General features: G+C 37.6%; 3 protein-coding genes and 1 long non-coding RNA gene across 10 annotated transcripts in view; 1 reads left to right on the top strand and 3 right to left on the bottom strand.

The window, feature by feature from the left end:
* Positions 1 to 3,115: 3,115 nt before the first annotated feature.
* LOC135944686 (uncharacterized) lies at positions 3,116 to 3,573 on the bottom strand. The gene is made up of 3 exons (XR_010575357.1): positions 3,481 to 3,573; positions 3,297 to 3,386; positions 3,116 to 3,245 (listed from the first exon to the last, which is right to left on the bottom strand). It is a non-coding gene; the product is annotated as an uncharacterized LOC135944686 (long non-coding RNA).
* Positions 3,574 to 5,057: 1,484 nt separating this feature from the next.
* On the bottom strand, positions 5,058 to 8,874 carry LOC135943425 (venom carboxylesterase-6-like). The gene is made up of 11 exons (XM_065489949.1): positions 8,713 to 8,874; positions 8,501 to 8,639; positions 8,163 to 8,315; positions 7,926 to 8,076; positions 7,675 to 7,860; positions 6,843 to 7,033; positions 6,687 to 6,786; positions 6,172 to 6,422; positions 5,966 to 6,113; positions 5,631 to 5,763; positions 5,058 to 5,564 (listed from the first exon to the last, which is right to left on the bottom strand). The coding sequence occupies exons 1-11, from the start codon at positions 8,769 to 8,771 to the stop codon at positions 5,369 to 5,371; spliced, it is 1,707 nt and encodes a 568-aa protein (XP_065346021.1). The 5' UTR covers positions 8,772 to 8,874; the 3' UTR covers positions 5,058 to 5,368.
* A 1,396-nt stretch (positions 8,875 to 10,270) lies between these two features.
* Positions 10,271 to 23,031, bottom strand: part of LOC135943313 (proton-coupled folate transporter) — a 21,747-nt gene continuing 8,986 nt past the window's right edge. The window contains exons 1-9 of one of the 3 annotated variants that reach the window (XM_065489788.1): positions 16,696 to 16,714; positions 13,606 to 13,713; positions 13,304 to 13,522; positions 12,066 to 12,341; positions 11,415 to 11,778; positions 11,260 to 11,361; positions 10,988 to 11,209; positions 10,692 to 10,848; positions 10,271 to 10,632 (exon numbers count right to left, since the gene is read on the bottom strand). In XM_065489788.1, coding sequence (XP_065345860.1) covers positions 10,509 to 10,632; positions 10,692 to 10,848; positions 10,988 to 11,209; positions 11,260 to 11,361; positions 11,415 to 11,778; positions 12,066 to 12,341; positions 13,304 to 13,522; positions 13,606 to 13,638 — 1,497 coding nt within the window. In that variant the 5' untranslated portion in view covers positions 13,639 to 13,713; positions 16,696 to 16,714 and the 3' untranslated portion in view covers positions 10,271 to 10,508. Of the gene's footprint in view, positions 10,633 to 10,691; positions 10,849 to 10,987; positions 11,210 to 11,259; positions 11,362 to 11,414; positions 11,779 to 12,065; positions 12,342 to 13,303; positions 13,523 to 13,605; positions 13,714 to 15,039; positions 15,153 to 16,695; positions 16,715 to 23,031 lie in introns of those variants that run through there. The other 2 variants (XM_065489787.1, XM_065489786.1) reach the window with 2 other exon arrangements.
* The window catches only part of C3G (C3G guanyl-nucleotide exchange factor), a 24,411-nt gene continuing 17,511 nt past the window's right edge, over positions 16,132 to 23,031 (top strand). For 2 of the 5 annotated variants that reach the window (XM_065489780.1, XM_065489778.1), the window contains exon 1: positions 19,387 to 19,588. In XM_065489780.1, coding sequence (XP_065345852.1) covers positions 19,438 to 19,588 — 151 coding nt within the window. In that variant the 5' untranslated portion in view covers positions 19,387 to 19,437. Of the gene's footprint in view, positions 16,342 to 19,386; positions 19,589 to 23,031 lie in introns of those variants that run through there. The other 3 variants (XM_065489782.1, XM_065489779.1, XM_065489783.1) reach the window with 2 other exon arrangements.

Genomic DNA, 23,031 nt, shown 5'->3' with positions numbered 1-23,031 from the left:
AGACTCATTTTGGAAATGGTTTCGCGTTAAGGTATAAATGGAAAAACTTATTTACGAACATATTTCCAATATACCTACGTCAGAATTATTTATTCGTTAAATTTAAACGAACATCGATCGATTTTAAACCTGCACGGTGATTAGCACGTATAGCTGGCGATAGCACCGCCTGCCTAAAGGTGTGTGTTTGTCATTAAATTTTCATTTCATCTGATAAGGGCGTACCTGGAAAAATAGCTGCAGATCGATATCAATAAACCCAAGAGACCAGAAAATTTCATTTGGTGTGAAAGAGTCAGCTCGAAAAATGAATTAATCTGATGCGTAAAATGTTTTTCATATACACATGACTATTGAAATTTACGTCGTGCTGCAGATAAAGTTCTTCTCGAAATTGAGTTATTATACCTATTTCCATTTTAAATTTCTAGTTTACCGCAGATTTAACCTTTCCACAGATTAGGCACATTGTCAAAATTTTGCAAACGCAAAATATCGTTAAAAAAACAAAGACAGAAAGAGATATTTAGACACATTTTCAATCTTAAAGTTATCTGTAAGTAAATGCAAGCAATCATTTACTAATATGATTCTCGCTACAACTTTTTGCGGAAGCATTATGTGTATTCTGTATTCTTTTAGGATTGTTTTAATGAGCGGATTTTCAAACTTGTGATAAAATCCTTTTGCCAGTTTGGATTTGAATTTGCTTATTAATGGCGTTTAATTGAATCTAATAAAATCGAAATCATTGAATGGAACAATCCCGAAACAGCGGATAATTTTGAAAACGGATCTTTACGGTTTGCTTCTGATTCGATTAGAAATGAATTGTGCGCGCCAACGTCCTAGGAAACTAACGCGAGTTTCAATAATTTTTCGCAATTCAGTTTATTTTAGCCTTTTTGCGAATGAGTTTGATGCGGTTTCTGGCGGATCATGGAAATACAAAGGTAAATCGATGTACCCGTTTTAATCACAAGCAGGTTTATTGCACTATTGAATTATTTGCCAGTTTGAAGAAAATTGGTGGGTCTCGCTAATATCAAAATTAATTCTAACAGTGTTCAGAGAAACGAGATTTATTTTTTATCTAAAATAATATACTTATTGAGAAATTTTTCAGGAAATTTTCGGAAAGACTCGCTAGAATTAATTAAAAAGAAAAAATATTTAGGTTCTTCGTGTTGCGAGTGAATTACAATTTGATATATTTTTATCTTTGGTACAAATAGAGAAAAATCTAAATCTAATCTAGAAAGAAAGGGACGTGTCTGACAGACTATATACAGTTCTCAGGCTTTCCTTGAGAGTAATATGCCAGCTAAAATTGTAATTTTAACTCTTACAGTATTTGAACTAATTGTTAAATGAAGCAAATATTACAACTCGGCTATATGTTTAGCATGTTGCAAAACTAATGATTTTAGATGGCGCGCTCGCGCTTTAATCCGTTACTGTCGTTTTGTGTTACTGCCGAATTTGAGCTGGCCAAAAAAAATTTGCAATTACCATTCATGACAAAATAATTATCATAATTTTCTACAACTCATATTCCTTAAAACTATTTATTTATTCATTGGTATTTAATACAAGCGTTCAATTTTAGAATTCTAAGATGATTACAACGTAGCTGACGATTGCACCTCCTGCCTGAAGTTTGTGGTGTGTTGAATTAAAATTTAGCTTGTCTACTAAATAATTATATATACTTACCTGGAAAAGTAGCTGCAGATCAATATCCATAAAGCCAGAGGCAGAAAATTTCAACTGATGGGAAAGGGTCAGCTCAAAAAATGCGTTTATCTTGCGATTTTCGTGTCAAAATTTTAACGAGACGAGAAACTGTATCTTCTTTTACCTCATTGCGAGTTTCTTCCTTTAGATCGTATCTGTATAATTTAACCACTAGATTCTTCGTTTCTGCTGCCTGGAATGGGAACCTGTTTCATATTAATTAAAATCTAAATCTACAGCTTACCTCCGTTTTTACTTTTCCACAGATCCAACATATAGTTGACAGTTTGTAAATGCGAATTGCGGTTAAGTAAACCAAACTATACAAGAGTATTTTTCCTACTTTTTCGGGATATTGTACAATCGCCACTATTTGCAGTAAAAGATTAAAGCAATCTTGAGCTAATTTAAAAGTGAAGTAGTGTCGTACAAATTTCGCCACAATTCTTTGAGCTGAACTAGTCAATTCATATGCTTGCCTTACACAACTTATATTTACATCTGTAAAAATATTACTTTGCCCAGTGTGCAAATAAACTAATTTGGTTTCATTGTTGATCGCTTTCAATCGAAAATAAATTTCTAGAGTTAACGATAGAGAAATATCCTCTAATAAAAAGCACATTAAATTAGTAACAACAACCGAATAATCTTCAATTGGTTGATTTGTTTTAGAAGATAAATAAATAAAATATGCCCAGTCGCCGACGTTGCAAAAAAAGAAATGGAAGAAAAACATTTTCACGATAAATTTACTAGTATCAATGCTGTTAGGTACAAATGACTCGCATTTCCTAAGTAAATTGAAAAATTGGCTTAAATATTCGCATAAACCTAAAGTTGAAATAAAAATGCAAATGAGCATAGGAATTAATGAGTTATTAGATAATACTGCAAGAATCTCTGTTTTCATACCAAAATAAGACTCATCTTTAATGAGAAATAATATTTGATTAAATATTCGGATTACGTAAAGTGTAAGAAGAATTAATTGGACCGCACAGGAAATGTATTTGAGGACTGAGCTCTCTCGGAGTCGACATTTCTTTTCGTCAATGTCCTCGAATGGAAGAAGTCCAAAGCAGCGAAGAATGTGCAGGATGGGTCTATACACTTGGATTGCCATGCTGATTTTGCAGCATATGTGAATTTGTTTTTGGCAGCGGCACACGTCCTTGTTGTTTGCGTAGAGTGACACATTGATCGAATTTTGAATTCAAAAATTCATTAGAGAGAGTGAAACAAACAATGGTTAAATTGCATGTACTCATCTTATCAGAGTTTCATTTCCATTACACTCTACGCAGCTCTTTTTACTAAAAGCAGCTAGCACTAGAATTGCGTCTTTAGTAAATTAATTAAACAAAATATCTAAAAGGTGCACAGTGTCTGTGTTGGAGATAGTCGAATAGCGTTTTAGAATATTGTTAAAAAAAAAAACCATCAAGGACATGCGTTCACTTGAGTTGGGTAATCAAGAAAACATAACTTGTGACAGCTCCTCCGGCCTGTTGAAACATAATTAAATTATTGTTTGATTTGCTGTAAACAAAACTTACGGCAAACAAAAGTGGCAGATCGACATTGAACAGTCCGCAGGCGGAGAAAGTTACTTTCCGTGATAGGGCCAAATCCAAAAACGCTTGCAGCTACAAGAATTAGGAAAATTATCAGTATAGGTAGGCAAATGTTTTAACTTGGCTGTCTAGCAGGTTGCATAGCAGACGATTGCAAGGAGCTCACCTCCTGTGTCGTTTTGTGGTCCTGCCCGTGCCTGAACAAGCGACTCACTAAATCAGCAGTTTTCTCAGCCTGGAACAAAGAAAAGCAGACATTCATGCTAAACTGAATCATCCAAATTTGATGAAGTAATTTGTTAGTGTGTTTTATAAAATTCGACATGCTAGTAACGGTTCGCCGAAAATATTCTCTTGGTGCTTTTGTTAGAGGCTTGCAGGTTGATGGACACATGCACAACGAGGCAAATCGATCTGCTGAAATTTCCAAATTTGCCCCGAAAAGGTTAAATTTCCCGCCAAAAGAGTCAGAATTTTTGAAAAATTACGAGGATCGTGTTAAAATTTTTGGTCTTTTGGTGAAACCAGTGGCTATTTATTAACTGATTTTGTAAAAATCCAATTTTTTGGTCATGCATCATGATAATTTTTTATCTTCAATGCATATGTTTCGGGAAAATGCGCACAATTGCTGAAAAACCCGAAAAAACAGTTTTTTTAAATGCAGGGTTTTTTCCGTAAAAATATGGATTTTTGCGTACCCTGATTATTTTATGTGGTAGTTAGGAAAATATTTGTGTCACAATTACCTCGATTTGCAGACAGCCGCAGCTGGCAGCAAGAAAACAAATTCTCCAAGCGCAGTCCAGACCAAATACCGCACTCGTCAAGCACCAGGTCACGTTTTTTGTGGGATCATCAGTGTCGGCGCAGTGGTTGTAAATATTCATCGCACCGATGATGACCAGCATGATTGCTTGCGACAGATCAAAGAGCAGAAATTTCTGCGTTAGTCGCGCCAATGCAGACTGACTATCCGTCATCGCCGCAAAAATGGACCGCAAGTGAGCGAGTCTCACGAAATTTTTCTCCTCAACGTCGCTCCTGAGCAGCTCATTGAGCAACACGAGCCGCTTTTTTGTCTCCAGGCACACGTACGAGACTAATTGTTCGGTGACAAATATCATGCAGTAGACAAAGCGACTACTAAGGCTGAGCGGAAGCCTCGGATTGGCCGCTCCGAATATCATATATGAGTTTTTCACGAGCATGATGCTGGACGTGACGAGAGCGTAAAAACTCCACATGTCCCTGAACTGGAAATTCAATTTCTTGTCGGCATACTTGAAGTTTTCTATTATGAAAATTATGCATTTCGGCAGTTTTTGAGATAATTGAATCAAGGACAACACATTGAGGTGATCGATGAAGTAGTTCACCATGGCGAAGGCGGTGGTCACTGTCATTCGGATGTTGTAGGATTCACTGAGGAGTTCACTGAATTGGATGACCGAGTGGAAAATGTAGACGATTTCAATGAAAACTTGCAATAGTCCAAACAAAAAACGCGACAATTTCGTGATATACAAGTGAGTGGAGGATATTTTGGAAAAGGGCGCGATTCCAAATAAGCGAGCCAAGCGCAAAAACGGAACCATTGCCGCGGTTGTTCATTCGATCAAAAGCTTTGGAGAGCGATTGAACAGCAAATAAAACGATAAATCAAATTATGAGAGTGACATACGTGGCTGAGTCAATATTTGTGTAGCTTTTCTTCGAAGTTTTTGAGCATGACACAGTAACTTTTCCTTTGCAATATTTTTTATTTATTTAGTTGACACCAATTGGTAAACAGTTTGATTGTACGATTACTTATTTGTTTCTGCACAATGACAAACGAGAATTTTTAAATTAATTAACAAACAATAGAATTGTCTTTTTGTACTTCCATTTGTAAAGATAGGACTCTTAACAATTTGCAATATAAATTTGGTGAGTCAAAATAATTTCTCCTTAACTGGGAGAGCAAATTTATCTTAAGTGGACTGATGTTATTTCGAAATACATAAACATACAACATATTTTTAAATGCAAATTAATTCAAACAAACTTTCTCAGAGCTCATCTCGAGCTGAATTTTTGCTTATTATTTGCACCGACTCTTGGAAAGGAAGGGATTGCCAAAATTTAGCATTTCCTAAATCATCCACCGTCTCCATCTTTGAAGGGTAAGACGAGTTGATCAGCAAATACTGCAGCGGCGACTCAGGCTTCACTGGATTCCATAAAACTCCGGGAGCCAACGGAATACTACAAAAAATCGAAACACAATGTAATTAAACTGATCAGGTATAAGGAATAGGGAAATTTATTTACCCAACTTCTGCGAAAGTACTCCACAAGTCAGTCATTTGCTTCTGCAGATCTGCATCAAGCCCTGTTCTTGGTACGTCTTGAGGGATAAACGTGACGTTGAGGAAGTATGACACGTCATCTGCGTGGCTAGCACCTGAAATTTCAATAAAAATTTGTTAAAATGTTAAAACAAAAATTAAATTGAGCCAGCAAGTTCATAAATCTAAATTAAATGGAGGATGAGGGTGCTTCAAATAATTGCTGCCATCAGGAACAGCATTTCACCGCTTCGAGGCTTAATTTCAAACCTGTTTGCTGCTCATTTTTATTATAATTATTGTACAAAATATTCTGACCGTAGTCATTTGATGTTCCTGACATGAGATCACTCAAGCTGTGCTTTCCCCTGTGGGTGAAATGGTAAAACCACACATTTGGCGTGCGCGTCGCGTGCACCTCGGCAGCGATTTGCGCGTCCAATTTAAACAGTCTGTCAGAAATCATCTAAAAAAATACCAGATTTAATATTTTTGTACAAACCAGAATTTAATAATGTACCGACCTTTATGATCTGTGGCACGGATTTGGAGTCAATTTTCTCTCCGTTGAAATATTCCGTCCTGATCAAATCGAGCACCTTTTGCTTCTCGGCTGCGGAGACAGTGTAGTTGAAATCCAACAAGAAGGGCACCAGGTCATCGAACTCTGCGTCCAGTCTTGATAACTCGTGATCTTTCGACACGAAGGTTGCCGCTGGGTAAAGACCCTCGGATGCCGTGACTCCCGTAACCCATGGGAGCTTTGCGAATTTTCCTGACGCACAAGAAAATAGATAAATAAATACATATTTGCGACAAAAATTAAATTGTAGTGCATTTATTAGCTTTTTCGCTAAAATAAAATTGTCATTAATTTTTTAGGGTTGTGTTACTAAGAAAAAAAAATCTCAAAGAGAGAAATGAGTTTTATTTATTCAAGTTTGTACAGAAGGACAAGCTTGAAATTATAATTAAAAAATAATGAATTTAAAAACCTAATTTTTAAGTTAAAATTAGACTTTCATTTGTGTTTGTTTACCTGACTTAAGAAGATTTGCAGGCGTGTCGGTCAAAAATGCATCCTTTGATTTCTTCTCGACAACTGGTCCCAAAGGTGAAAAGGGCGTGTACTGCCAAACCTGCAACACAGACCGTTTTTTTTTTGTAAACGATACCAGCAGCGAAAGCTTCTCACCTGAAGGTGCTCCACCTGAGCAACGATGTTCTGCGCAGGTCGTTCTCTCAGGCAGTCCAAAATTTCCTCCGACTTTGTCTGCGTGCAGCCGACCCCAGCCGCGATTTTTAAGGATTTTTCTTTGGCGTTTTCGGTGAGCGCCCACCTGCACAAAGCCGTGCCGCTCATTGACACGCCGCGTTTGAATAAATCTGGAAAAAAGTCCACATTCATTTAATTTCTGAACGTTCATTCAAGAGTGAAAGTCACACAAAGGTGAGAAGAGATAAAACAAAACTGGTTTGCCAAGCTGGATTTGTATTTTTTTTCTCTCTCTTCCCGAGTGTGAATATGTATAGCAGCAGATGTAAATTTATAGCCATGCATGCTGCTTAATACATATTTTATTGATGTGTGCAGAGAGAGGCAAGCTGTTACAGTTTCTAATTATGCTATTTAATACTTATTGTAGGCTGTTCACGTAAATGTATGTAAATTATATATTAAGTTGTATTTATTTTTATTACCACTGAACGTTATTAATATTTCATACAAATGAAAGTGTTTTAACCCCTGATATATCCGGATAAAGAAATTTTTAAATGAAGCTCAAATTAATTAGAGTAAGAAAAACCATTTTTTAAACCATCATCTAAATTTACAATCACTGGCAGCTCGAATGAGTACAATTTTTGCAACATTTTTTTTATCACAACTCAAACATGACGGTCACAGTTGCTTTTGTTTATGAAATTTTTAGTTTTCCCAAAGCAAGAGATGTGTATTAGCACGCTAATTGTGAGATAAAACCCCCATACTTTGCTAATTCCTAAAATTTAACAAGCCCACATACCTTTGCTGAGCGGCGACAGGTAGTGATAGTGAACGCTGGATCCTCCTGCGGAGAGACCCATTATGCTAACGTTTTCAGGGTCACCGCCGAAGGAAGCGATGTGCTTTTTGACCCAGCGCAGCGCCTCCACCTGATCTTTCAGTCCGTTGTTGCCAGGGAGGACGTCGTCTTCGAAACTCAGGAAACCTGCCGATGGGAAAAACCGCGTTGAGTCACAAAAGTAATATACAAGTGAAGACAAAAAACCTTACCGAAGGGGCCGATCCTGTAATTGATGGTGACCAACACAATGTTGCGGTCTGCAAGGTATTTCGCTCCGTACTGGTTACTTGTTCCGAACATGAACCCCCCAGCGTGGATGAACACAATTACTGCCAGCGGTTTTTTCATTTTTTCACTATTCTGTAATTATCACATATTATAATCGAAATTTCAAGTATTAAATTTTATGAATAATTATTGCAGAATCGTCGCACAATTTTCCATACCTCAGGAGTGTAGATATTGAGGTAAAGACAGTCTTCATGCCCTTTGATGGCTTGATTGTCCATCGGATGCATGCGGTGGTCAAATGTCAGACATTGAGGCGCAATGATTCCCGCGTCCCATGTACCTTTCCAAGGTTCAGCCGGCTTGGCGAGCTAAAAATAGATCAGTTAGCGAAACAACATTACAAAAAAAAATCCATCTAAACGCGAAACGCTACGATTTTTTATTAGGAACGTTTGTTTAGAACAAATACTTGCGAAAAAGTTTCTAACACAATAAAAACGTCAATTTTTTTAAAATTAAAAAAAAAACACTTTTTATAATTTAAATTTTCAACCTGAAATCGAAGTTTTCCCAGCGGTGGTTGTGCGAACGGTACTCCGAGGTAGGCGGCGTACCTGTATCCCAGTTCTGAGGTCATCCATATTCCCTCCAGCGGGCCGAGCGACGTCGAAATCCTCGGCCTGCTGCCATCGCTGCTTGAAACAAAAGTTTAAAATGCAAGTCACCTCACAAGTCCTTTCTAAAGCTCCGCGAGTTTGTGTTTACGCTGCGTTAGAGCCGAGAACCGCGAGTGCCAACAGCAGGGCCACCGCTCGCCGCCACATCTCGCCGTCGACTGTCGCTCTCTCGCTATATTCGCACACACACCGGCCTCTTTACCCTTTCGTTCAATGCGGCAGGCAGGCTCCCAAACTGCTAATACTCTGCGTCTGTTTTGTGTGATATTTTTTGCTGATCACAATCATGAAGCGAGAAAATGGAGCATAATAATATATTGCTTCTCGTCATTTGAGAAATTTGTCGGCGCATATTTGGAATTTATATTAATCGCGGCTCAAATCAGAAATTTACCACAGGAAATAGTTCAAATAATACAAGGAACAAAATTTCTTTGCTCTTCAGCTTGCGTGTTGCATTCTTGGAAGGCTTTGGAAATTTCGAGATCATCGATCAGCATCTCAAAAATTCCCATTTTAAATCCTTCTTCGACTTTCTCGTGTTCTTTGCTTGCTGACCACTCGCGGGTCACGTTGAGGTGCCAAATATAGATAATGCATAAATTGTGCGGGAACCACAACAATTTCATATATTTTTATTAAATCTGAAATTTAATGAAATGTCGAGGCTGTTATTTTAGACTATCAACTTTTTCTGAGCTATTTTAAGCCTATTTAAACACTAGAAATCTTCCAAAACCTTCTAATTTGTTCAATTTGGCATAAAAGGTTTCTTCATGTAAGATTTTCTTCTTTAAATGAATAGTTTTTTAGACCAATTGAACGACCAAAACATTTTTTCATCATCTGTTAGCTTTTTAAAAAATATACGTGACGAGTGACTCAAATTGCCAATTTTGTCACCCCCAAATCTCGAATTTAAACTGTCAGAATTGCGAAAACTGCACACCGTTCGACTCATCTCAACCTCCCCTAGATAGATGAAGGGTTTTGAGGGTGATGAAACATCATCCCCCTTCCACCCTGTGAATTAAATATACGATCAAAATCGCGACGCTTAGCCCTTCAGCAAACTTATTCACTGATCACAATTATCTTAAATTAATAAATATATATCTACAGGTAGGTCTTAAAAACGAACTCATATTTCCCTTAATAGGGGTGAAAATAAATATCTAAATAGCAGAGCCAGAAATTTCATCGCACTTTTACCAATAATTTATTCTACGGAGGTTAAAAAGGTAAATTGGGGTTGGTGGGGTAGGCGATCACCCCAAAAACCCATCGGCTATCTAGGGTATTAGGCTAAAACAAGTCGAATGGTGTTTTTTTTTAATTTTCATTGTTCAAACCCGAGATTTGGGGATGACAATGTTGGTGAAAATTGACAGTTTTCATTTTTACCAAAGGTCTAATCATATTGTGCTTGATTAGTTGGTTCAATATATCACCTTTACCTTGCTAAACTTTCCAAAATTTGAACTTAAAATGCTTATGTTTCTCAAGAATTTATCATCAACTCAACTTTTTCTATTCACTTTGCAAATGCAAAGACGTTGCCCCACGAAAGACTTAATTTCCCATAGACTTAAAAATATTTTTTGTCAAGTTAAAGGTAATTTATTTGATTAAATATGAAATAGTAATTATTTTTGTAAACAAATTAATTTTATTCAAAATTTATTGATACGAAACATTGTACATGTATCAAAATATCAAATATCGGTTTTACTTTACAGCGAAATATCTATGAATATACATATATATTTACAAAATTTGCACTTCTTCCACCTTCCACTCTCCATTGATTAGGGTTGAAGCAGTGTGTGTGCGTTATTGAAATAACAGCCCTCTGACGTTTTGGCACGAGAACAATGAAACGCATTAATCTGTCATCGAGTGGACGGACGCTTTCGATGGGCTCCTATGCAGCGGCTCATCCACTTGGGCAGCTGGTGGAGTTTCGCCGTCATCCAAAATGCCGCTCTTCAGCGAGCACTGGATGCCTCTGAATAATAGACAAAGCTTGATTGACATCTGATTGGGGCAAAAAGGATTGTTATTTACCCCATAATCGCCATGACCAGGAGCTGCGCGGCAATGGTGATGATGAAGAAGGCCTGCGGGAAGGTGGTTATGGTCGCGTTGTACACCTGCGAGTACACGACTCCGGAAAACAAAGGCACCGCGTTGTCGGCGGAGGCCAAAATTGACATCACTTTCCCTAATAAAATTTCAATCAAATTAATTTAAATAAATTTTTTAGAGAAAATAAACATAAATTATGATCCGCAATTTTTTTAATAAAAAGGTTCTAATTTTTTTGTCCTTCGTTTTTATTTTAAACGAAATTGATTGCGTACCTCTGTCTCTGATTGGCACAACTTTGGTCACCATCGATTTAATCACAGGTGCAACGATAGGTCCGAGGGAAGATAAAGTGGCGCCTACGTAGAGCATGTAAGGCATTTTGGCCAAAATAAAAACCACTCGGGCCGCCGCGTGTGCTGCTGCGCCGACTAGCACAGCCGCTGCATCGGGCAGCTTGCAGACCTTGGTCATGATTGGCATCACACACAGTATGCCTGGAATTCAAACTCAGGGTGGAAAAATTGATGCGTAATTTTTTAAGTACCCAAAACGTAGACTCCTGACTGGTACGTCCTGAAATTGCTATACAAGTTCAGGTCGAAATTGAACGTCAGCTGCGTGTACAGATACATCAAAGAGCTCTCATCTGAAATTATTGAAAAATTAAAATATTTTGTAAACTTTGAGTTAAAAAAATACCTCTGTGGAAGGTGTAAAGGCCCATTGCGATGAGCAGGCCCCAGAGATACGCCCTCCGCGAGCCAGGCCTTTTTCGGAACACCGTCCTGATGGTGTCAGCGAGGTGTTGTCTGTCGAAGAAGTCGCAGAGGAAGGGTTTCCGCTTCTCCACCACCTTTGCGGTGTCCATGACCCTCTTGGCCGACCGCCAGTTGAGCCGCAGAGCCGCGTAGATCAGAGCCAGGACAAGCAGCGCCGCGTTCACCAGGAAACAAATCACCACGGACTCGCCAGTGGCGTTGAAAAGAATTTTTCCCAAAGCGACGCCGGTGGGAATGGTGATGAGGTATGACACCTGCAGCAATGTAATTCGCAAGGTGCGTTCCTGAAAAAATTAATTATAATTTATTTATACAGCAAAAATATTTTCAAATTGAAAGCAAAAAGGGTCTTCTGAAGGGTACAGATTAAGAATTTCAAAATCGAAGATAAAATTGTACCATAATTTGCTCAGTTCACGTTCACGTCAGGTGTTGAACACATGTTTTAATTATCTGTTTATCTTGAATATTTGAATACAAAAGAAATTTTTTAATCTCCTTTCACAATAACACGAATCGTAACATTCATTTTCACTCGATTTTTTTTTTTAAAAAAAATCAAAATTAATACCTCTGGCGTAGTGACGTCAGCCACATAGCTGAAGGTCGCCATGAAGATGGCCAGATCGGCGCCAGTGAGTGCAGGAGGCAGCGTCGCCGTGTACAAAGAAAAGTACAGGGGCCACGAATCTTGCCACGCATTTACGGCGAACATTACAGAGTAGAGGGTCTTGCCGAGAAGGCCCGCGAGGAGCGGTCCTTTCCTTGCACCCCCGTTCTTGTCGCTCCAGGCGCCGAGAAACAGTGCCAGGACGAGAGGAACGCCGTGCATGGCAATGGTGTTGTACTGCAGACAAAGAAAGATCAACTGGTTACATAATAATGAGACAGTTACATGGATGCTGCGGCGAAATTTTTCAATGTATAACGTTTATCACCCGCGCGAGGCAAAAGTTTTCTTAAGCCATCAACTTTTTTCGGGTCCCCTAAAGCACTAAAATTAGAGTAAAAGTTTTTCTTCGGTAATAAAGCAAAATTAAGTCCGGATTTAACCTTTTGATGACGAAAAACACATAATGTTTCGAGCCAAGACTAAATAGCAACCCCAGGAGGCAAGGATTTAACTTCCAAAAAACGACCACTACCTCATTTAAATCTTAATTAGTCATAATTAATCATCCTAACATCAAATCTCCTCGAAATCTGGACAAATTAAAGGAAACCTCGTGTTTATGAGGTTGCAAAATCCCGAAAAAAACACTTAATCTTTCGATTTTGGCAGTTTCAAACTTGGAAAAACTTTTGTCCTTAGATGTGTCGTAATTTTTTAGCTTCACAATCACGTTTTATGACTTTGGTATTTGACCTCCGTGTTTGTCAATGATCAACAAATTTTCAGCTTTTGTCATGAACTAAATTTAGAAACCAAAAATTTATCTTTATCTCGACCAGAAGCTAAGTTACGACCGTTTGGAAAACTTGATTTTTTTCGGAAAATAAAAAAACCTTGAACTAGAAATTGTTTGGAATTTCTGCCTTATATTTAAGAGTTAAACATTGCTGTCAATAAAAGAGCAACACCTTTACAAATTTCATCGAGTTCTGAAGACCTATAAATATGTCAGCAAGGGTTCGCCTTTATTTTGATCCTTTTCCTATTTAAAAAAAATGCAAATATTTATTTTTTATGTAAAGTTTTTCAATAAATTACATAATGGAGCTACAATAGAATGGATGTTTTAACTACGATATAGGATTTTTTAATCAATATTAAGAAATCAAGTTTTATAGAGTTCAAAGGACAATTACCTGAACAAAAACGGCGACGTACTTCTGGACAATGACCTTTTCCGAGGAGTTGCTGGCAATATTTGTGCAGATCTCGTCCGAGAATCCAAGATCCACTCGGCACGCGCGGTCCACGTAAAACCTCTGTTCCACGACGGACGTGAGCATGAACGCGAACATGTAGAGAAACATCACAGGCTCCGTTGTCACTTTGTTCAAGCTGTCCTTCAGCCATTTTCGCTGGAATTGCAAAATGCGCAGTCATTCGCACGAAAATTCTCAAATTTGGTTCGCAGTGAACTTTAAAATCGAGTCAAATATACCTTTTGAATTTTTGCTTCCTCCATTGTGGCCATTTCAGTCGGGGTTGCCTAGTCACTCGTCGCATAAATTTTTCACGGCCCACTCGGCCACCACAGAAGCATGTTGGCCTGCGAACAGAGTGAAAAATCACAGCCCAGCCATCCTTTCAATTATTATCGCGGCCAGGCGTTCGCAGCCCCTTCTGTTTGCGTTCGCTCAATTGATAACATCTCGAACCACAGAGATGCGTGTGTATCGCACATCAGCAAATAATCTCAGACAACTAATTAAATAATGACTGAACCTTCGGACCCCGCGAACAAAGATATAATAAAATTGAAATCAAAGTGTGATTTATGAAAGAATTGCAAAATGTATTTCCAAGTATGGAATAAGTGAGACGTAAATCATCCAGCGGTCCTGTGTGTATGAATTAAAAGAGCATTACAGGCCAACAAAACATTTTGTATTATTGACTATCGCTAGTGGTTCATTGGGTTTTTTTAAATTTATCAACAGTCTCTATGAAATCAGGACCGAAATTTATTTCAGATTTTGTCAATTTTCTCAAAAAATTAACATATTTTTTTGCTAGTTTTTGATCCCTTTCGTGACGGTTTATCCAACGGTGTGCGGATTTTGAGCATAAATTTTCTCAAAAATTTTAATGGAAATTTTAAGCATTTTCCTAATTTTTAGCTATTATTTCAAGTAACGGTAAAAAGGTTTTTCACAAATTTCCTGTAAAGCATTTTACTTTAAGAGTAAATAAAGGAATAATTATTATAAGGATGGAATAAAATGATTAAGTTTGGACTGAGTGTAGCTGATAAAAAAATAACAGATTTTCAGGTATTAAATATTTCCAGCTATTTAATAGAATATTTAAATATTTCCTATTTGCTTGTGGTCGAAATTAAGCTCGAAATTGTATTCATAAACTAAAAATGTTGCAAGTATTGCAAAATTGACTCTTCTCTAATAAATGATTATACAATTATACAAAATATGCATGGTTTATTAGTATACTATAGTGATATATTGTTTTAGTTCCCTTTCCTGTTTCAATTGTATTTCTCATTTCTCTCCACGACCCTGAAAGCCTGAAATATAATTCCTAAAGTCCCTGAAATAATTTTTACAAAAGCTTTTTTCTTCAGCCTTGAAAGAGACGAGAGGGAATTTAATTTATTCTATATTTGTAATCAGGAAATTGCTGAGCAACTCTGCTGTTAACAATATTTTAAAATACAAAATTTTCTATGGGCCAAAACAATTTTAGCCTATATAAATTGATTTATATCTTCAAAAATTTACCAATAATTTCAGACCATCATCCTCACAGTTTTACTTATTATTGCAAATTAAACTCGCGATGTTGATATTGACTCGTCCTCTTATACAGATATCTCGCGGTAACTGTTAACGCGCAGTACTCAGCAGGGCATACTCACATGAGCAGTGCACAATGCACTATTTTGAGCAGCACTTTCTTATAAAGCAGCGTAGCAGCTGATTTCGGAATTTCTCGACAGTCTCACAGTCAGTCGCTATGTCGATTAGACCCGACTTTGTCTCTGCATATAGTGCGAAAATCGACCAAAAGAGGTCTCCATCAAGCCGACACACCCTGGATTAGCGCAGGGATCGAGAGTGGCCGACTTTGAGACTCTCCTAGACACTTGCATAATCATTTTTAATAACCCTGCCAATATCCTTTTCTAAGTTTTCTGGGTTACTTTGGCGAAAAAATTGAATATTTTTACTAAGAAATAAACTAAATAATTTATGTGTGATTTATTTTGCTGTGAGATCCTAAAATAAAAGAGATGTGCACTCACAAAATGATAAGTAAAATTTAATTAAATTGAATTCGAAGGATTTATTTTCTTCCTTATCTATATAAAAACACTTCATAATAAAGAAGATAATAAACCGCATTTGAGATAAAATAAGAGGACTGAATTCGCTGCGGCTGCATGCAACTTTAAAATTGTCTAATAACTTTGTAATTTGATGAGCAATAAACATTAATATTATTTATATATTTTTTATGGTAAAAGCCATTATAAACATTAATATATTATAATGCTTTTGCAATAAATTGATCTATCAACTAATAATTCCCACGGCCTTTACCATAAAAAAATATATAAGAAAATCATCCCCATGCTAGCCAATTTAATTAAATAACTAGGAAGACGGTTAATCTCAAAATTGAATATTTCTAAATTATTTCGTTTCATAAACGCTTCATGTAGAATCTTTTAATAAAGCAAAGAAAACGTTTGAAGCCGTGTGAAATTGTGAATTGCGTGTGACGGCGGCGTTTATACTCTTAAAATTTAAAAGCTTGTGCTTTTCAACCCCTCGGCAAACAACGCACTCTTTTGTCTTTTGTTCCTCTCGTGGAAAGAGCCCTTTTAAAAAGCCAGCGCCAAATACCGCCGCGACGATGAGATGAGAAAGCAAAAAGAGAAACCGCGAGGCCGGGCTTGCGCGAGAGATGCGGTCGGCGGTCCAGCGCGCAGCATCTCTCTCTCTCTCTCTAGCCGGGGGCGAATTCACCGAGTTTCTCGTGATGCAACCTAGATGTCAGGGGGTCTGTTTTGGGTGGATCTCGCGTTGAATTATATGCAGCTGTTGTTTGGCAGCTCGCAGCGGCCGAAATGACGGCCTCCTGCGCGCAAACGGGCCTCGACCGGCGGCCAAACTGATGACCTCGACGGCCAAGACCATGGACAACTGTCCTCCAGGTGAGCGGCCCGCCCCACCCCCGCCCCTCCGCCCCCGCGGCTCGGTCCGCACGGCGGTGGCCGCCCCTGCGGCCGACTGCAGCCCGCGCGGCCGCTGGCCTGCCGAACCCGTGAGTGTATTCGGCTGCCAGCAGCTGGCCACCCTATTCGGCCCCCTGTCGACGCGGTGTTCCTTGCACCTAGGGTGGCCAGGTGTCTGGCCGGACACTAATTAGCCGATTGGCCGCCGTGATAATCTCATTTGGCATTTCGACAAATTATGTTTGTATTGACCGCTGCTTCAAAGAAACCCTCACCGCGGATTTTACTCGATGAGAGCTTGACAAATGGGTCCTACCTGCTTTGAAAACTTACTTTTTTACGCGTCAGGTGCAGTTCATTCAATGGTCAATGCACTGTGAAAAGCATAACATTACTCCCTGCCGCGCCCCCCCACATGAACCTTTTAACCTCTATTTGTCAAGACCTCCTAAACAACAATAGCCCCTAAGATAAATGTGGTAAATATTTCTAAGAGGTTTTATTTTTTTAAATCACACAGACATGTTACTCATGTTATTGGAACGTTTCAAGGACTTAGAAATTCACTGACGGAGCTGATTTTTAATCGATAATTCTGTTGCTACAGAAGAATCCGATCGACTCAATTTTAAAATGCATATTTGATCTTAGCACTAAAAAATTACACGAGAAAATATTTGTAATTTTAGATTTTTTATTACATTTTCAATAAATAGAGCGCAATTGCAATGCTATTTTTGAACTTGCATTTTGTAAACCAGGGATTTTTAGTACACCTAATGGTAATTATTTAATCAAGCAGGAGAATTGTAAAACTAATTAATCACTATGTTATTAAAAATCAAATTTCATTTTTTTAATAATAATATATTTCCCTTTGCGGATTTTTTAGTGCTAAAATGGAGCATCAACATTTAAAAAATTTAGTATTGCCAATTTTGTTTGCAAAATATCAAAACTCGTAAAAATATTTATTTATTAATTTTTTATTCATCTAGAGTTAAAAAAAATTAACTCAAATTTTGGGATTACGATTTGTAGGTCATTTAAGATAACGGTAAAAGATAATCCTTATCAATTTGCCCGTGCTAAATTTTAGCTTGTATATTTTTTTATCAAAAAAGGCATTTTTGCAGTCTTATGGAGGAAGGAGTCTACGAAAAAAAATAAAAGAAAAATACCAAAACGAGTTTACTCAGCAAAAAATTGTCCTAGTAGTACCGTAAATATGTGAGGAGCGTTCATTCAGCGTTGCAAAAAGATTCCCCGCCACAAGACTTGAAAATAGGCAGGTTCAATAAAACAAAAGTCCCAGCGGTGTTAATTTTCGAGATAATGGAAAAAATCTTAAGTTTCATTCTCACTTTAAAGAATCCAGAAATTTAAATTATTTTCAACTGAACAATTTTTAATTTTATTATAATTTATGCTGTTGTTAAACGATTTGCCTTCTTGGTCTGCTATTAATTTAATATACATAAAACTCCTTCCCGCGCAACTTACACGCTTACAAATTTAAAAAAATCTTAAGCATAATTGCCACGAATATAAAATCGGAATGAGAAAGGCACTAAGTAGGTAGAAATAACAGATAATGACCGGCATCCATTAGGGCTTCACGCTCTCAAACTTCCTTCGCTTGCATGTCGACTCCCACAATAGACTCTACTGCTCTTTTTCTCGCTAGAACAGCTAGCTCACAATCAGGCGAGTAAAATACACACACAGAACGAGTATGTCTTTGGATTTGTTGCTTATCCAAAGGCACATACACGTTTTCGAGACACTGTGTATCATTGCATCATTAGCGCGGTCTCGGTCGCCCACGGGGGATTCCCCTCTAGCTTTCCTCCTTGTCACACTCGGCAATTAAACTTGTGGAAAAAATCATTGACGACCCCAAAAATAGCGCGTTGGCACTCGCGGCTGGCACCATGCACCGTCGGGGCCCACTGCGGAGCGGGCCAAGCCCGATTCGGGAAATTCGGCTTGTCAGCTTGGCGCCTGTTAATAGTTGCCTTTTCAATTATCACCAATCAATGAGTCAATCCGAAAGCACTCTTGTGGGCCCGTGCCCGTGCCCGCCCGCGTTCTTTGAGCCATGTGCGTGTTTAAATCGTTATTTTTAAATTGTGGTCTCATGACTAACGAAGAAACACTTTCAACTATCGCAATTATCATCTTTTTGATAATCAACTTCCGCTGAACTCCAAGTGATTTGAATTCAATTGAGTTTATTTTATGTGCTACAGAAGAAGGAATTTGTTCAGATTAAAAATTGTGATTATAGTTACAATTTAAAAATTAATTGCTTTAAAAATTGGCTTTCATTTGGAAGCGACCATAAATGGAGACCAATTAAAAAAAATTAGAAATATGAAGGTAAGGTGTGATGTGCTCTCCTTGCTGGAAATTTGTAATCAATTACCAAAAAATTTAAAGGGGTCTTTGATTTTCCACTAGATTAAACGATTATCTTCAAATTTTCTAAATAATGGGGAAAATTGTGCTTTTTAATTCTTTTGGTTCTCTTAATTGATTGAGAAAAGGAGAAAATTAATCATTTCTCTACTTTTATCTCGTTTTATTTAAACTTGAAATCATTTGTCGCGACGAGATAAAATATTTAAATTAAAAAATTGTTTTAAATCAGAAATTATACCCCTAGTATTCTCGATCACCTCCCTCATTTCATCCAATTTATTTAAATTTGCTCCAAAATTAAGTCAGACCCGAGGAAAAATTAATAAACCAAATTTTATTAGATAAAATTTAAATTGTATTTGTAGTTGGGCCAGTTGCGTTTTGCCAAATCCCGTTAGTTTGGGCCACTTTTCGAGTTGGTCCCGGCCCGGTGCGTTTCCTTCCCTCTCGTGTACCCCTGCTTGGACGAGACTGACCATCCCACCTATGTGGCCGCGAGTGGACAGTGGCCAGTCGGTGTTCGCTGCTCAGACACCGCTTGCTCATTCGTGGTTTTGCGCCATTTCTGCTAAACGCGCGCCCGTGCGACAATCATTCGCCGCTGACCGCACTTTCTCACACGCGCACACTTTGTTTGTTTATGGAAGTTGAATGCCTTGGTTCGACGAATCGCTGCTCGATGCCTCCGAAGCCGAGCTCACCTCGTTTTGCCCCCAGAAACCGCTGCCCCCGCTGCCAAGGGGCAAACACCCCGTCTCCTGCTACGCTCTCCGCAGAAGGTCGGAGCGATGGGGTATTAAGGGTGAGTTCAGCAAGGGTGGCTTGAATGATATTCAGTATGCAAAGCGGTGGATGATACATTATTTTGATAGTTCTCAGGGCAGTTTGTAATTTGATAGTAAAAATTACCGAGCACTAACCTAAAGGTCGATGTGATTAGAAAAATTTAGTTTCTTTAAATGCGTTAATTATTAATTATTTTTTAGGAAAGGTAGTTTGGGCAAGGTCTGAAGATCTTGATGAATTTTTTTTATTGAATCCAAAGAACATATTTGACCAAAAAGCCTTAAAGAAAATCTTGACTTTTCCATATTTGCGGGTTTAACAGGTGCTTGTTTGTTTTATTTTCTCTAAATCAGTTCAAATTGTTCGCAAAACAAAATTTCAGACACTGTTGAACATTTCCTGTTGACCTTAAATTAGTAGGTCAAAGATCAAGGTCACTAAAATTGAATTTTCATAGAAAAGCTAATTTAAATATGTTTATTTGTTTATATTTTCCAATTTTGATATTGCCATCTTGTAGAACATAAAAATAGGTTGGATAGAATAAAATTTGGAATGAACTTTTGTGCCTTAATATTTTTTTAAAAAATAAAAACCATAAAATTTGTGCTTTTTCGGATTTATAAAAAAAGTTTACACACCCAAATTTCAGCTTCTGATTACCAGATTTTTAAAAACCACACACTGCTAGACTAATTTTAATTTCCCCTAGGTATCCGAAGTATTCTAATGGTGCCAATCTTTCAACCCCCATTTATGCACCTTAAATGACGTAAAATTTAAAATTAAATTGTTGGCACCGGAATTTAATGTTTATATCACCCTGAAACTACTTCAGTTGGGTCATGGGACGCGAATACAAGAAAAGTGGAATTTAGTTTTTGTAAATGCCACTCCTTAAACTCGAGATTTAGATGTCACATCGATCTCCAAAAGAAAATACGTTTTTCACAAAATCATATCTGGTAACCATCAGATTTACTAAAACTGCACACAATTCGACTCGTCGTGACCTCCTTTAGATAGCTGAAGTAGTCAAAGGGCTTCAACCCCTTTACAAGCTTATAACAAAAATGGAACTACTCTGTGCTTTTTATTTAAAACAGCACAAGTTTATTTATCAAAGGTTTGCGCCACTTTGCTCAAACTTAAAAACACTCAATAATGTTTATTCCTTTGCAAATGTGGTAGAAAATTAAATTCACTAAAAATATCTAGAAATTAGACCTTTGCCCTGGAGATTTACAGCAGTTCAGAACAATTAATGGTTCAAATACAGGCAATAATTATAAAAATTAGTTTTGCTAGTATTTTAAATTATTGCGTTCTCTTGTATAAATGCCAGAAGAATGTATTTTATTATCCTCTTAAACAATTTTCCCCTATGAGATGTGTAAAAGAGTGTACACAAAAACGTAATTTAAAAATGTCAGTCTATGGACCAAATTAATTACCGCACTATCAAAGCTGCTCTGCACTTTATGTCTTTATCTTATCTCTTCTACACTCTATTTTTGTTTTTGATAGCTTGCGTGCGTGCGTGCATGGTGTTTGCCCATCATGTCAACAAACACACATTATATTTAAACACGAGTCACTGCTTTTCATGCAGCATGTTATATTCAATCTCTCCCCCACTCTGAAAAGATTTTTCCCTTTTTTTCCTCAGAATCCGCCTCCGTTTGCCCATATTAAACGTTGACACACAAAATGCGGCGTGAATGTTTGTCGACCCCGCGGCGCAGAATAATTATCGCGCGCTCGAGGCATAAAAGGAAAGGAATGAGCGATTTAGCCGCCAACGTGGTTAAAGCATCTTTTCATTTCCATTGAGGTAGCAGCTTTAGTGCAGAAGCTGAAACAAAGCAGTGGCTCTCCTGACAGACGGAATCAGTCAGTAGTTAACCAGCAGGCAAAGCACAGCTACTATTTACTAAATACACCAACGACAACAAGATGTGAGTTTCTCCACTCATTTTTGCATGTTAGGTCTACTTTTATTTAAAAAATTAGGTTATATTTTATTTGTAACTGCAATTATAGGCTAAAAATATCACGTTAGTTGCTACATTTAGTGGAATTCATGATTGAAGCAGATTAGAAATTTAATTCAACTCTTCTCGAGTGCTCCTATTTAGTAACAGACAAAATGTCACGGGTCGGAGGACATGAGGTTAAGCAAATAACTCATTGACATTTACACCAGGAAAACAGTTCACTTTTTATTTTTACGGGTTAAATGCGACAATTTTGGAAAACTTTGAGACCTCCGGGGGTCCGGGGCGCAATTCCTCTCCCGATAAAACAATTTTCGTGTCTAATGTTAAGAAAAAAAACAACCCCTAAACCCTTCAGATGGTCAGGAGAGGTTGAGACAAGTCTAACGGTGGGTAGTTTTTGTAATTCTGATGGTTAGGGCCCGAGATTTGGAGTTTGAAATAAATGCAAACACACACTAAAGCTGAAATATTCGTTGCTTAATTAAGTTTTTAAAATATATTTCTCGAAAAACAAAGATAGCACCACTCTGAAACCTTCACAGAAGTTCACACATGTCATGGGACAACTTTAAAACACATTTTAAAAATTCCAAAATCCTGCTATCATTTTCAATATTTAAGTTAGAAACAAAAATTAACGGTATTTAATTTTTATCTTGATCTAGGCCATCAAATTTGATATTAGTTCGATCAGGCTTGTGGAGAGGAATCCAAATCACACCTTATTTTTTCTATATTGCACCTCGGGGAGATGTGAGATACTGAGGTCTTAACGTTTTCCAACAATTTCCTGTAATTCCGACGCAAAATCTATTTGTAGAGACCGATTTCTGATGTAAATGTCGTTGAGTTTGCTTGACCCCATTCCAATCTTGTCCTCGAACCTGTGACAATTCGTCAACAGAGAGCTGTTTTCACAGAATGAACAAAACAAATTAGTGTTTTTGTTTTAATATTGATTTTTTTAAATAATTCAATCAAACATAATTTAAATTACCGGAATAATATGGAATTTTTGGATGTAGGTCATGTGTTGTAAAAACATTTAATTTAAACCTGATTTGGGAATTTTCAAACAAATAAATACAAAATAACTCGCTGAACCTCAATTGTTAATTTATAAGTTACAATTTATTTGATCCTCCTTGACGGAAAAGGGCCAAATAATGAAACTGACAGACCATACTATTTGCCTCGGCTCAAGCATATCCGTCCGGCAGTTATATTTTAAACGAGGCGAGCCGCTGCACAAAATAGTGTCCGGGCGTAATTAATATTCATTATGGCGAGAGACAAGGCAACCGCCAGGCTCGTTATAAAAATATACATTCTCATATGTACGATTCTTTATTCCAACTCTCTTCACTTGACACTGGCGCGGGGTTTGTCTCTTTTTATTCGAATGGGGGACGAAGCGTTCATTAAGCTCTGTCACACAAACCAAGTGATTTACTGCATT

Source organism: Cloeon dipterum, chromosome 4 (genome assembly GCF_949628265.1).
Source record: "Cloeon dipterum chromosome 4, ieCloDipt1.1, whole genome shotgun sequence".
NCBI classification, from domain to species: Eukaryota; Metazoa; Arthropoda; class Insecta; order Ephemeroptera; family Baetidae; genus Cloeon; species Cloeon dipterum.
This window is presented reverse-complemented; position numbering and strand designations above follow the sequence as displayed.

Coding starts and splice junctions, on each gene's coding strand:
- LOC135943425 (XM_065489949.1), bottom strand. CDS start 8,771: ATGTGGCGGCGAGCGGTGGCCCTGCTGTTGGCACTCGCGGTTCTCGGC. Junction 8,640..8,712: donor GTTCTCGGCTCTAACGCAGC/GTAAACACAAAC, acceptor TGTTTCAAGCAG/CGATGGCAGCAGGCCGAGGA. Junction 8,077..8,162: donor TCAATATCTACACTCCTGAG/GTATGGAAAATT, acceptor TGATAATTACAG/AATAGTGAAAAAATGAAAAA.